The sequence below is a fragment of the Melanostigma gelatinosum genome, assembly GCF_949748355.1.
Source record: "Melanostigma gelatinosum genome assembly, chromosome: 18".
NCBI classification, from domain to species: Eukaryota; Metazoa; Chordata; class Actinopteri; order Perciformes; family Zoarcidae; genus Melanostigma; species Melanostigma gelatinosum.
The window spans coordinates 9,587,657-9,602,600 of NC_136651.1; the positions used below are offsets into that span (position 1 = coordinate 9,587,657).

General features: G+C 43.3%; 1 protein-coding gene across 2 annotated transcripts in view; it reads left to right on the forward strand.

Moving 5' to 3' along the window:
- Nucleotides 1-14,247: 14,247 nt before the first annotated feature.
- Nucleotides 14,248-14,944, forward strand: part of col27a1a (collagen, type XXVII, alpha 1a) — a 62,253-nt gene continuing 61,556 nt past the window's right edge. For both annotated transcript variants that reach the window (XM_079290147.1, XM_079290148.1), the window contains exon 1: nt 14,248-14,522. In XM_079290147.1, the coding sequence (XP_079146273.1) occupies nt 14,470-14,522 (53 nt within the window). In that variant the 5' untranslated portion in view covers nt 14,248-14,469. The remainder of the gene's footprint in view (nt 14,523-14,944) is intronic.

Below are 14,944 nucleotides of genomic sequence, written 5' to 3' on the forward strand. Positions count from 1 at the left end.
CTGCCTAAGGGAGGTTTTCATAGCTCTGAGATTTGCAGCTTCTGCTAGTCAGCGGGTTTTACTGGTGTCTTTTATCTGTGGGGATCTAGTGGATCTTATAATACTTTTTATTGGTCTTTTTGCCAGAACTTTATCTTGTGTTTATACTTGTCTTTTACTGTTTTCAGTGGATGTTAACAGCTTCAGAAAACAAACGCCTGTGCATATACAGTCTATGGTCTGTGTAGTCCATTGTCTTGAGGAGAAGCAACTTTTCTGTAATGATAGCTCTGACTTGGTGTGCTCAGCTATGCGAGCTCTGTTCTTGTACCAAATTCTTCTGTCTGTTGGATCAGTGTCCACAGGACTGGTTTTAGGATTACCATATTTTTCTAACCCTCTTATTTACTCCCTTGTTTGTTCCTCTTTTAATCCTGGAAGACGCTTTCTCACTGCCATTGCTCTCCTCCTCACAACCTTTTGCATGTCTGCATCCGGACACCAGAGACAGAGAGGCTGCTGGGACAGACCAGGCGTTATGAGCAGAGTCTGTTTCCTGTGGCTCCGTGGATGTTTTAGGGTGATGTTGCTGTGTGATGTTGCTGCCGGGTCCACTCCTCGCTGGTCAGCTGCTGTGCTAAGAATGCTGGATGTATGCATCTCTATTTTCAAGTCAAAGGGTCTTCACTCATCTCATCTGGCTTTCATCCAGGACAACCATGCCCACTGCCGGGAGAACAGTTCATTCTTAGGGGCACTCATCCCATTTTACACTTTGCTTGTCCTGAGGAGTATTAGTCAGCTTGTGTAACATTTGCATGATGGTGAGGGAGCTTTCCAAAGTCTGAAAGTATTCCTGACAGGCCGACGTCATCAACCCCGATGACGTCATTTAGGTTATCATGGATTGGGCTGAGAGAGAAAGCGTTACACGCTGAAATGAAAGTTTGAAAGATGTTTCCATTTACCATACTAATGAAAGAAGCTATCTCGTTGTCAATATATATTTGTTAGAATATGTGATTAATTAGGGGTATTACATTACTTTGTCAGAAACTGTGAGTATGAAGCATGATTTCATATTCACCCTGTTGTATGGTCCATGAACCATATGTTCTTTGCTTTTTTTATTTCAAAGAAAATGTGTCACACTCGACAGAAAATACACTATTGCTAGAAGCAACATAGATGGTAATTTATCATAAAGGTTTTCCATATATTGTGGTTCTTTTGTAAACATTAAAAAAAACACATTTTTATACCACAAGAAGGTTGGACAGTCCAGCTGGCATTTTCTTTACACGAACCACAAGCTGGCCAAGGATGTATAACAGGGTCTGGAAACTGGATGAGTTATGGAGTTTAAAAAGTAGAACAGAGAAAATGGGGGAAATGGCAAGATGATGATGATGATGATGATGATGAGAGATAAATACATGTACATGTCAGAGTACAAGTATGAGTTTATGATTATCCAGGTTTGAGAAGGTACTGTGTGTAAAGGTATTTTGTGTTTCAATCTGGTTACTTCAAATGCATTTCCTAATTCCTTCTTCTGTCATTTTCACCAACGACGACAGTTTTAGAAACATTTGTTGAAAATAAAAGTCAAGTTATACCAGTTCTTGTGCTGGCGGTGCAAGTATGAGTTGTATGAGTATGGGTTGCAATATTTAGCCTCAGCGGTGCCACTTCCTTTGATACATGTTTACAGTTTATGTTATACATACAGTGTGGACGCACCAGACGCACCCATGTGCATTCCTTCTGACCCTGCGGCAGACTGAAGATAGTCTTTGAATGCCAGGGAGGGCTCCACCCTTATAAGTACAAAGTTGAAGATTTTATGAATACAGTATGTTGGATGCTGTATGTACTCGTTTTAGTAAATGAGCCTTCATTTCATGTCGCACGTTGTAACCCTCTGACAGTGGTGCTGTTTCTGACCATCGAAGGCCAAAGGCTATGATCTAGCTGTGTCAAAATACTCCCATATGGCAACTTAACGTTAGCTGCAACATTTTCAAAGGATCAGACAAAAAACTGGAAATGCTGGAGTTGTTTCCAGCACTGCACAAGCTGATTAACAAAGCAAAATGCAGTATTTCAAAGTTATTTTTCCAATCTGTAAATGGATGTGACAAATGTGGAAAGTATATTTTTTCGGAATGGGGAATTGACCTGAAGCACAAGACTGTTGTTAGATTCCTGAAGCCTCTGGATTAACGTATCTCCATACATCACCAACTGATTGACACCTTGCGGACGCCGTGTGCACCCGAATTATCATAAACAGGTGTGTGAAAAGCATTGTTCCCACTTTAAACACAAGAGTTGCTTTACGTTTAACACATTAATAACGGACATAATCAAATTTCTAAGTTCTTGAGAATGAATTCCTTATTCAGTTAAATTCAAGGATTTTAATTGGTATAGAATTTGAGGACAATATTGACACATAATCTGGATACTAACATACTGTGTCGTCCTTTTCTATATGGTAAGTTTGGAAACAATTAAGTACTGTGCAAATGACCAAAAGTGATGCGGCTGTTTGCGACACACAGCAAGGTACGATGATATTAATGAGTTTTGTGAAGGAAGGCGCCTCGTACACGGAAGGTGCTTTCGATGTCTGTGTGTCGGAACGTAAACAGATGAGAAAGTCAACAGGCCAGGCTGAGCGTAGAGGAAGGAGTTAAAAGGCTCATCTTTCATCTCTAGTTAAATGAAGCCTTTTGATGGATGTTTTCTGTGAAACGAGTCTCAGTGATGCCTTAGTGAGTGCCCTTCATAAGGCAGAGCCCTGGCTCTACACAGGCCTGCTGTTCTAACTGGGAGGCAAACACGAGGAATTCTCAAAAGTCCATCTGTCTCTTTCTGACCTGCTTGGATTTCTGCAGGAAGTTCAGCCAGCGAATATAGGTGTGACTGTACGATGATATTAATGAGTTTTGTAGAAAGGCCCCATTCAAAACCCCGGCCCCACTGGGATTTCAGTTGAGCTTGCATCCTGCCTGCCTCTGAGAGGAAGGAGTGAAATCAAACTTTATGAACTGCACACTTATCTTCTATTTCAGTTGCTGGAACCAGAAACAGCACAGGACAATTGTCCGGCTGCCAGTTTTTTTTATGGATTAAATAACGTTTTCTCCCATAACCGGAAGCAAAAAAACAGAAACAAAAAAGAAAAGTGCGCATGAACTTCAGAAAAGAAGATATAGTAAATAGACATAGACGAAGAGAAGTGGCCAGAGGCTTTTTTACAGACTCCAGCTTTAGACGAGCCTGTAATTAAGGTTTGGTTTACTGGGACAAGTGTGGCGGTTTAAGCCAGAAGGCTTCATATGAGACAAGGCTGCATAAGACTGAGTCCTTGTTGGGAAATGACAGTGGCCTCCGCCTGGTTTGCTGGCACCAAAAATACACAGCTGGAGATGGCTAAGCATTGGGTTTGGGAACGTATATATAAAGTTAATTATTGTATATGCTCAAAGAAAAATATAGTAGGCTGTTGCTTCTAATTTTCTTTACGTCTCTCGGCTATTAGACTTTCAGTTAACAAGCCCTCTTCATGGAAGCAGATTATCGGATTGGATTTGTTCATTCGATTCTTGTTTTGGAAATATTGCATTTTTCCCCCACTGTTTTTAAGGTCATATGCATCTTGTTCTGATTTATTTCCAGAAATCTTGTTGTAATATTTAACTGTGTTCTGTGCCAAGTTGCACTACTCCAGGTCTAACTAACTGATTCTGCAGCATGCATTATGCACATAGAACCACCAGAGGTAGCATTGTTCTTCCGTGGGCCCGTCACTCTCGAGCATCGTGTGAACATTTGCAGGCTGATCTGTGAAATGATCGATGAAATCTACACTTTGAAAGACGTATATTTCAGGTTTCCTGAGAAGGTTCAGCATGTTCAACGCAGGTTTCTGTTTGAAATGTTGGGGTTGTGATGCGGCTGGTTTGTCTGTCAACAGAAGAAACACATCTTATTCCTCCCACACTTCCACCTCCACATAAGGGGTCGCACATTTTATGTTGTGGCGTGGGCGCAGTCACCAAACCTTCTCCCAGAGCCTTCAGGAAAAATGGAAGATAGTGACATGTTGGGTGTTGTGCTAAAAATGAAGAGGCAGGAATCAAAAAAGATTATCATGAATGAAACGAGGCTGCCTCGTGAAATGAAAGAAAGGGGATCCATCTAATTAGAAAGGAAGTGAGAGGGAGATTAGAGGGACAACAATAACAATGGGAGGAGATATCTAAGTAAGATAATCATATAAAAGTGACAAAGAGCACATGAGAGGCAGCACTGTGCCCTTCTTCTCCTCCTCTAGACCTTGGAGCAACTACCCATGAATCCAGCTTTTGTGATGTAACAGTGTATTGACCCTTGGAGGGGCCCCAGACCGAAGAGGGTGTTTACTCGAAACACGCAAGGAGCTCTAAGCCTTTCACAGCCTCCTGTTCTCCGAGAGGGCCAGCGTCCGTCCACTGGAAATGGCACTGGTCTTTCCTTGGCTCACTCTCTCCCTCCCTCCCACAGAAATAACAGAGGTGCATAGAGACTGTATTCAATGTAAGTATAAGTCACTCCACCTCCAGTCGGTCACATGTGCCAGAGCCGCTGATTAAAAATGGCTCCATGTACAGTGTGAGTCCAGTCCAACACAAAAGCAAGTCATGAGCTCTGATTGTAGTTTGTAGGAGAATCTTACTGTCTGTCATTAGCCTGGACATCAAGACCAATTCACTCTTTAATTGTACATAGTGTATTATCACGAGAGGATCACAGTGGGAGCTGATGTCATGTCTTGAAATATCTCAGAGGTGAGACAAGCCTGCCTTAGATCAATGAATGGACTGTGAAAAAGCACTGTAAGATCCATCAGTTGAGATTCATGGTTTTCATGGCTTTCTTTTGAGCGAAGTACTTAATTCTCAGTTGAACAAGTCTCACCAGCTGACAAGGGAGATGCTATTGTGCTACAGCATGAAGATGCAGGAAAAAGTGCACTTGTTGTTAATTCCTCTACATAGAAATCTGCTTTAAAAACGACTTAAATAATGCATTTAGTTCGTTTTTTGATCACTATTTAATCACTGTCATTGTGTTTGTTGTCCAAATCTGTTTTTACAGTTTCAGATCTTCAAACAGTTGGAAGTGTGTTTAGCTTGCGCCTACACACATAGTGAGGGCAGAAGAGTAACATTTGTTGATGAGCACTGAACACAAAGGACTGAGTGCTGAGGATGATTGGCATGTCACAAAAACTAGAAACCAGCAGAAATGCACAGCGAAGACAATGTGAGGCAAGATGGTGGGTGCAATAAAAGCAGTTCCAGTGATGTTATGGAACAAGCTCTTTTTTTATTTCCACGTCATTCATTCATACTATGTTGTAATTGTTTCCTAAATATTTTTGATGACCTCAAAGCTTGCATCTGTTTTATTGCTGAGTTTTAAAAAGGATCATTTCCAGACACTAACACTTATTGAGTCATAAAACCAGAATTATGCAGATTTAATGTGACAGACTTTGTGTTTTTCATATTTGACTCTGGTCATTTCCTATTTGGTAATGGTTTAGCAGACACGGGGTGATGAAAAAATTGTAATAGGTGCTGTTGGAACGACAAAAAAGCTGCAAAATGCATCCTCTATCAATCAGTGCAATTGCGGTGCTTTTAATCAACTCAAATATTTTGGCATCCTCCAATCCAAAAGCCGTCAGCCCTTTTCACGGATGTCTTCGCGGGCACATCATGTTGGGCTTACGCTTACTGCTTTCTCACAGAGTCTCTGCATCCATTCTGCTGTGTAATTATCATTTATATGCTCTCACAGGGACGTGCTGCAGTGCATTCCTCTTGCAATGTTAAAATACTTCACTTATCTTACAGCAAAAGCACGAACAAATAAGGGGGTAAGGACAGAGGAACTGTTTTGTTTATTTCTGTGGGTTCTCAAGAACAGCACAACAACAAGACCAATAGTTAACAGCCAGTGGCTCTGGACCAACTGACCAACCAACAGACTAACATTGCTGTACTCAAAGCCAAACTGTTGGCGTGGCTTAAAAGTCGATGGAATCCAGGGAAATGGAGGCCGTGCAATTCAACAATCAGACCTTGAAAATGGGAGCAGAAAGCCGCTATAAGTGCAAGCTGCAGCTCTCAGATTAGAAACTTTAAGAATTAAGGGGTGAGAGCAACAATGGGTGCTTATTTGCCCTGCAGAAAATAAGCATGCAGTCTGATAGAATCATTATTTTCCTCTTATCATCCAGCCATCCTGTGTGATGGTTAGGCAGCAGCGTGGAAGATGTCTGTCTTTCATACCTAAATACACTGCAAGTCAACGCAGGAAACCTAAGTATTATCCTTACTGGTATTTGTTTTGGCTGGGGAGCGAATGGCAATGTTTGATGGGAGAATAATTGACAGTCTGGCACTAAGAGGATGAGAGTGCGAAGGGTCCCTGTGTTAGTCTAGCCAGAGAGGTGGGAGAGCATTTATATAGGACCTGCTGCAAATATCTGCTTTATTAAAGCACTATTGAATTATTGCTTTAATGACGTGGTCCTCATACTGTCCAGCATCTGACGCCTCACCTTAGGCTCCCACATTTACTTGGAACTCCCACTGGGGTGTATCTCATGCACCGCCCACCGCACACTTCAAAGGGCACTCAAATGCTAAATGAGCAGGCGAAGGTTGGCAAATGAACGTTTGAAAGTCAGGAAAGTGCCACCTTGTCAAAGCTGCAGGCGAGCATCTTTGCGCTGGCATGAGAAAAAACTAGCTGACAAAGCAGCTTTGTTCCGTTTTTTCCACGTTTTTCGGGCTTCTCATTCAGTCACTGCTGTTCACAAAGCTTTGGTTTTCATTGGAAAAATACCTTGTATTTTTATATATGCTCCAACATTACCATTTAGGGCCATTAAGTTCAGCTAGAGGCATGTTGATGGGATGGGACGGCTTCCTTAATATTTTTCAAACTACACGAAGGGAGGATCACAGGTGTCAAGATGATGGAAGACGAATGGGGGAAAAGCACAGAGCAAAGTCTTTCTTACCAAGTACTGTGCCCCAAAGTCTCCTAATAAAAATCAGTGTGGTCTTTATTCCCACCACTATGGGATGTGTGGCTTGGCTTAGCTCTGCACAGAAGAAAATGACAGGATCCCATCTGCTAACCAAACTCTGTAATAATATTTAATAACAGTTAAGGGTTGGTAAATGGTCTTTTTAAAACAGTTGTTAGGCACAAAACGTCAAAATATGTATCTTATAATTCTCATATAAAATAATTATAGTCAAGAAAAGTTTTACTCAATGTTGACAGTAAACAACATGTGTATGACTGGCTTTGTGAGGAGGTCTGATGGAAAGAGCCATGCAGTTTCTTACTGCCTTTAGTTGTGAACTGCATTATGTCTCCACTGTGCAGTTATCTCTCACAAAAGACTCTGTCAAGAAGGATATTTAATTTTAGACCCTGAGCTAAACATTGATTGCGTGCTTTATTTTGGTTTTTACCTCTTTGAATAACACATTGTCCCTTTTCATTTACTCCGTTTAAATGAAGGCAGTTGTATCCCTTTTGCAATAAGATCACTAAATATCCTTCAGAATGAAAAGCCTCTTCATACAGTAATCCAGCCCTCCAAATGGAGGAATGAACTTGGCCTGAGAAACACAGAATGACAAGATTTTTCAGTTGCCATTTCTGCTCATTTACATGATATAAGCCTTCCTATTGCTTGCCACAGGAAATTAAATGTTTATTATATAGCCCTGGGGGCTCCTGCAGCAAGAGTTTTGGTGGACTCAAAGAAAGGATAAGCTCTTCCTCTCTCCCCTCCAGACTTGGCTTCCTCTCGTGGCACATGAGAGGCAGGAGGTGGAGGTAGGGTCACAGAAATAGTAAAAGAGAACCAGCGGAAGAAAGAGCAGGAGGTAAAGGAGTTAAGATTGGGAGCCAGAGCTCAGAGCTCTACCAATCTCCTGCATGGGGCCTTGGCCTATACGTGCTCCGCTTGCTGCAACAAAGCTGAGCACAAGGGCATCTCCCCAAATAAGCCCTTCTGGGACATCCCTGCATGCTAGAGTAGCTAGCATGTTAGAGCCTCATGCCCTCCTCACTGAGAAGTTTCATTTGAATGGATGGATCCCAAATCTGTTCAATCTTCCTTTTCCTAGAGGTTTTGATAAAGCAAGACCAAGCTGGTATAGATTTAGCAATAAATGCATTTAATGAGAGTGAACGAGGAAGGATTGCCCAAGGGTCTGTTTTGCTGCAGGAATTCAGTTTTCTCAACAGAAGATTTGAAAAAGTATTTTTATCTGTAAAGCTATGAGATATATGCTAGAGATATCATTGGTCATGTGCTTCAGGCTAGAAGAGCTCCAATAAGCCACACTTCCAAGTTGGGGTTTCTTTTAAGAAGAAATGTTCTGCCTGGCCATACTAACAGTGATGGCTTGTGTCACCGTCCGGAAGAAGAAGTTGTCTCACTGGTGTGGACGGCACACAGGGTCATATGGCCCCATGACTTGGGTCCATAGGAAAATTCTCCAATTTCCTGCAACCACAGTGAGTTAGATAATATCACATTATCAGAACCATCTGAAAGTGAATCCAAGGCACAGCCACCGGCCTGGAACAGTTTTTCTTTACAGGGCTGTTGCACCAATTCACCCACACACACACACACACACACACACACGCACACAGTGCACAGTGTGGTTGCACACAAACAAACACAAGTGTATTTGAATGTGCGCACACAAGCAGCAGCATTTCCCTGCATTAACCAACCTGGCCTCAAGTTTTTGCGCTTAATTCTGATCAGAACACTCATCAGAGCTCAGCTGGTCACTGTCATTTGAAGGAAAAGTTAAAGGAACAGTGTGTAGGATTTAGGCAGATCTGTTGTCAGAAGTGGAAAATAGTATTCATAACTATGTTTTCATCAGTGTAACCACCTGGAACTGTGAATTGTTGTGCTTTTGTTCCCTTAGATTCTAGAATGAGTCCTTCATATCTACATAGGGAGCAGGTCCTGTTCACGGAGTTCACCATGTTGCACTGCCATGTTTCTACAGTAGCCCGGTACGATTTTTATGGTTTTTGCATTTTTAGGTTACCTGAGTGGTTTTCCAACATGCTTGGAAAAAGGGAGGGGTGAGCAAAGGGGTATTCAGTTGGTTGCAATCTGCTACCTCACCACTAGATGCCACCAAATCCTACAGACTGCTCTTTTTAACATATTGGGAAAATGTCTCTTTCCTTTCTTGATGATGAGAAGATTGATGCCGCACTGATATCTCTCCTATGCTCCAGAAAAAAAACAGTTTGTACGACATGTGGTCTGACCGATTCAAACGTGTTTAGTTGCTCTGAATAGCCACACGCTCAAAGGTGGAGTGAAAAGCCGGCCGGCATGAAAGGGGTGAGGTAACCCTTTTAAAATGTAGATAACGGCTCTCCTGGAAAGCTTTCACAGTGTTGCAGAATTTGTTTCTGTAAAGTATGAAAGCTTCCTTTCTCACCTCCACACCAATTGTTGCCTGAAGTGGCCTTGAAAGTTTGGTGCTTGAATGTTGGTTTATGTTTACAGAAACTGTCCGACGTTCCGAAATGCTGAACCGCTCCTGTAACATCTACAGCAGCACCTATAGAGGCTACATCAAAGACATATAGAGAGCGACCCTCCCTGTGATGGGGAAACAGTTCAGGTTGGAGAAAAGATGTCTCTAGCTGGTCATTGGTGGAATCTGGGATAGAAGTGTGTGTGTGTGTGTGTGTGTGTGTGTGTGTGTGTGTGTGTGTGTGTGTGTGTGTGTGTGTGTGTGTGTGTGTGTGTGTGTGTGTGTGAGTGTGGACAGGAAGGTGGGAGTGAGGGGAGGGAGGGGAGGGAGGGGAGTAGTGGAGCGGTAGCTGAGCAATTTGAGTGAAAGACCATCTGTTTGGAGGTATCCGGGGGTCTGCGGGAGTGACACTTCCTGACCACTTCTGAATAATGTCAGAATGATGGAGACAGAGGAGCTTCAGGGTAATTCAAAAGTTGAGCGGAGCTCGTCCTCAAAGTGTTAGTATTATCAAAAACATAGATGTTCTACTCCTAATCCTCCATGATTCCCTGGAGGCAGAGTAACACAGCTCTGTTCTTCTGTTGTGGAAATATTGTATTTCTCCCTATTTGGCTTGAGTCAGGAGGGAGACGGAGAGTGGGTGATGGGGGGGGGGGGGGGGTGAGCCATCTCCTGGATGCAGAAACACTGAGCCTGGTGTGGGACCTGGTTCCATTGGGGGAGTGGATACAGCATCATAATGACCAAGCCAAATATTTGTGTAGTCCATATTCTGAGAGCATAATGAAGTCCTTTTACGGAGGGCATCATTGGAATCTGGACACTGATTATATGCCAGAGAGAGCAGGTTTCATGGGCCCTGCTGTTTCCACTTAGGCTACCCAGGTCTCTGGTGGCCCAATCCAAATTCAATACAGAGCCTTGTGTCCGGAATAAGAATGAATCCGTTTGACAGATGATAAACAGTGAGTCGGAAATTGAAATTTGGAGGTGAATTGCACACTCAGGTGGGCTTTCATTAAACTGTGAATCGAATGGGAATTCAGAATAAGGGTTTTGCCGACTGTACATGCTGTCAGGGTCGACCTCTTACCGAGGGAGGAGCTTGAAAGCAAGAATTCCACAGCATCCAATCCAGCCAAATTCTCTCTCACGTCTAAAACCCTGCATTGCATACCTGTGCACACACTTACAGTATGTATATTCAGTATATTCTACATTCTCACACAGGTGTGGACTAACTTTCCATATCTTGTTGTGCCTTTCTGATGGTGCCAAGTTGGTCCTGTGTCAAAATTCTCTTTGACTGCCAATAAATGTGTCAGGAAGCAAAAGAGGAAAAAGCTATACAGCCCAGGACTTTTCTGCTCAACTTTAACATATCGTGGAAGATATGTTTCCTGCAGGCGTACTAGCCTTACCTGCCATTTGTGTGCATTAACAAAGTATTTCCTAACAGGAAAGTATAAGAGCCTGTACATACATTATTAGGATGGGGAGGGTGGCAGGACATTATAGTTCACCTTTTGTTAAAAGCAAGGCCCTCTTCAGTTGTATTATTATTTTCTTTGGATCCTCCCCCTGACTTAAACTGCAACACCCTCCATACTCACACAATATCTCAGAGTAATATATTACTATTTAATGGATACAATTCACTCTACCATTCAGAAGAAAAAGTGAGTAAATGAAAGCAGTTCAAATGACTTATTGCAAGTTTAAGATGGTGTACTCTAATTTAAACCTCACATTTTCACATGGCCAAATTTTCACCAATTAGCAATTGGTAAAATGATGGGATAAAAACATTGGAATATTCTGCATCCTGTTTCCCAGCCTTTCTTTATTCTTTAACCAAGAGCTGTGTGTTGTGATTACAGTAACTGTGCATCATTTTAGCACCACAACACCTCAAACCTGAATACAAAAACACAGTAAAAAAAAGTAGCAAACACTGCAGAAATCAATCTAATAACAACACATGTTCTGGAAACTCAACTCCATATTTCACACTTAAACAAACTTGGTTTTGTGTGGTGTTGACACTCTGAATCCAGGGTAGCCAGGTATGTGAGCCTGCCCCCAAAAGAGCTCGTCTCCCCCAGCAGGTTATTCTGGTGTTATTATGAGAACTCAACATGCTCATTATGGTTGTGGCACTGCTGTCGGGGTGGCTGTCTACTCTGGTGTGCCAGCAGTGGAAATGCTTGTGGTGAAGGAATGACAGGGGGAGAGAAAGAAAGAGAGACAGAAATCCAGGAGAGAGAAAGGAAACAGGAGGATCTAGCAGACAAAAACACACAGAGACAAAAGAAGATGAATGAGTCAGCATAGAGTAGGGAGTGACATAGAAAAAAGAAAAGACAAAGAGGAATAAAAATAGAAAGAGAAAGACCTTAACATGGAACTGCAGCGTAACATAAATCTCATCATACTGGAGTTTGTTTGACTGCTTTCCAGCCCCCAGTGCATCGCCAAACCGTCCCTATACACAGGAAGGAGACAGAACCAGGAACACAACCACCTGTAAAGGAAAAACACAAACCACACAGACACTCCACATACACACACATGCACGTGTGCATTCACCCACTCGGTACACACACACACACACACACACACACACACACACACACGTTCCTTGTATGAACAGTCTTCTTGTGTGCAGTGGAGCTGAGAGAGACAGCACTGTCTGGTTCACCGCCACCACCTCCATAACCTCTGCCACTGCCCGGAGTGAAAACACATACACAGAGGTGACTGTCTTTACAACCTATTTATTTGTTGGGTGCCATGAGGTTATTTCATGTCCGCACGTGCTCTGAAAAAGCCGCTGTTTCTGTTACTTTCCTTCAGTGTTTGAAAAAGTAAAAACTACTCGGAGAAGGTAATAAGTTTAATAAAATCCTTGTACTTTTTGAAACATAATTTCAGTATTTTACTACTTACGGTCTTTCTCACCTGGATACAATTCTAAACCTGCTCCTTATATAAAACAGCGGCGCCGTCCAGATAAATATAAACCATGAGAAACATGTGAACACCCAACCAAGCCAAGCGCCCAATTTTCTTAGCTTTTAGTCTGCAAAACACTGTATTGGTTGTTGATATGTACAGTACACAGCTCACTGTAAACACTGATATCCAAACAGCCTGTGTTGCTGTTACTCCTGCCGTGCATCAAAGACCAGTCTTGTGTCCTCGCTAGGCCCAGGCTGCAATTTGGGCTCAAGGCGTGGCCCAGCACCCTTTGGGCTGTGTCCGCCCTGCGCACCAGTAATGACCCCTTCCCTATGGGGAGCGTTTGATCTGGGCTGCCTGTGTGCTTCAGCAGGGCCTATTTCTGGAGCGTGGGGGGGGATAAAGGGAGCTTTCAGACTTGGTGCCAATGACCATAATTAAGAAGCTCTAAGGGGTGGCAGTGAGCGCGCCAGCAAGCACAGAGGTTGTAATTTCAAAGAAGGGGGCAGAGTCGCTGTGGCTCATTGGAAGTACATGGGAGGGTCGGGTGGCACCCAGTGCTGAAACACAAGGGACGGAGTGTGTGAAGGAGACTGTAAAGAGGATGTTAATGACTTGCATCCATTAGCACCCGCCCCTGAGGCTGGCTTCGCTTAGAGATCGCCCTAGCTGACACACGCAGTCAGCTCCGCCCTCAAAGAGTGTCAATCAAGGCGACCTTTCAGTGCTTTAAGGCCTCTGACCAGTCTGCTCAAAGAGTGAGCGCTAATGGACCCAAGTCACTTACATCGTTATTCTGTAGCCTCCTCAGCTAGTTGTTTGCCCGCTGGTGTTGCTGTGTGCAGCATTCACGTGAACGATCAGCTTGCTGTAATATCAATTCAAAGAGTTTTTGGCCATGTTCACTCAGATTTTGTGGGTTTCGGGTGATACGATCCTCCTATCAGGAACCACCCACTTATCCACGTCACTTTTATTCAATTACGATAAAAACAGAATTACTACAAATTATAAGTTCATTTTTTGAAAATAGTTGATGGGCTGAGGCCCAAGCAGGTGTGGTTTTCAACCTAAAATGTGTTTTTGCTGCTCACAGCAAAAATGACCATTAAGAAATTCAGCTGCAACATCTCTCCGGAGAAACGATGTTCCTGTTATTCTGGATAGTCCACAGACCTTCCTCTGAGCGGTTTTCATCTGAACCGCTCGAAATGAATAAAGTTCTCCATTGCTCTTAAGTCTTACCCCATCTCTCCCTCAAAGAAGAGGCTTGAATGACTCAAAGCCATCATAGATGATTTACAATCACTCAACTTGTTCCACACACTTGAGGGATAATTCGGTGGACACTTGAAGGAGAGTCTCTGGAGGAGAGCTGTAGAGCATCCCTGTTTTGGCAGTGTGTGAGGCGCTGCCCACGGCGTGTCACCGTGGTTCATTCATGTGGTTTACCGGTGCATGGGGCTCTGGAGGAGGAGGGAGGCGTGTAGTTGCACGATGCAACCGCTGGGCTTGTAACTTGACACCTGGCCGCGCGGTGCATTTGCCGTCGCTTTACCCACAGAAAGCCTATTTAAAAAGGAAAGGGATGAGTCCAACGCTCCTGACTCTGTAACCCCCCTCCAAAAGAACCCAGCTTTCTCGCCGGCTGCGCGTCCCTCAATCTGGATCGGCATAAATGAATGAAACACAAGGGAATATCGACAGACAATCGCACAGGAAAACTCTCTGTCAAACCAGCCTGCCAGAAGGAATTTATGTCGGGCTTGACAGGCAAATCAACATGAGTTTTTTCCTCTGGAACTTCATCCCAAGCTTGTCAAATGTGTAAAACGGCGACCGGTGTCTTCTGCCCCCCTTGCAAAGGAGTCACGCTGTGATTAACGGTCAGGTTTTTGACTGCCAGGACAAATGAATACAAATGAATTTAGGCACCCGAAGGAGAGATTGCAGAACCTCTCATCTAGACACAAAGTGAGTATACCTTTTTCATTTATTAGACTGTGTCTGTGTGCTTTGTTGAGAGGCTGTTGGAAAGAGCTGAGGTGAGGCGGATCACTGGCGGGGACTGAGTTACAAGTTAAGGAGCTACATGCCCCCCCCCCCCCCCCCCCCCGTGCGCGCTACCTGTGATGTGCTGGCTGGCTGTGGTCCAGCTCACCATGTGGCAGCGGTGTCCACTGGGGACTGCTGAGGCTCTGTATGCGGTCGGTTGGGACCGTAGCTGTCATTTGTCATTTGTTTAACATTTACCATAACTTTGCCAAAACGAGTCAATTCGTCAATTTGGCCAACATTTTTTTTTCCCAATGAAATGGACAAAATAGACTAATCATAATCACCAAGTTTAATTAAAAAAGTTGTAATATCTTTTTTTTTTTACATTTGTATTTTTG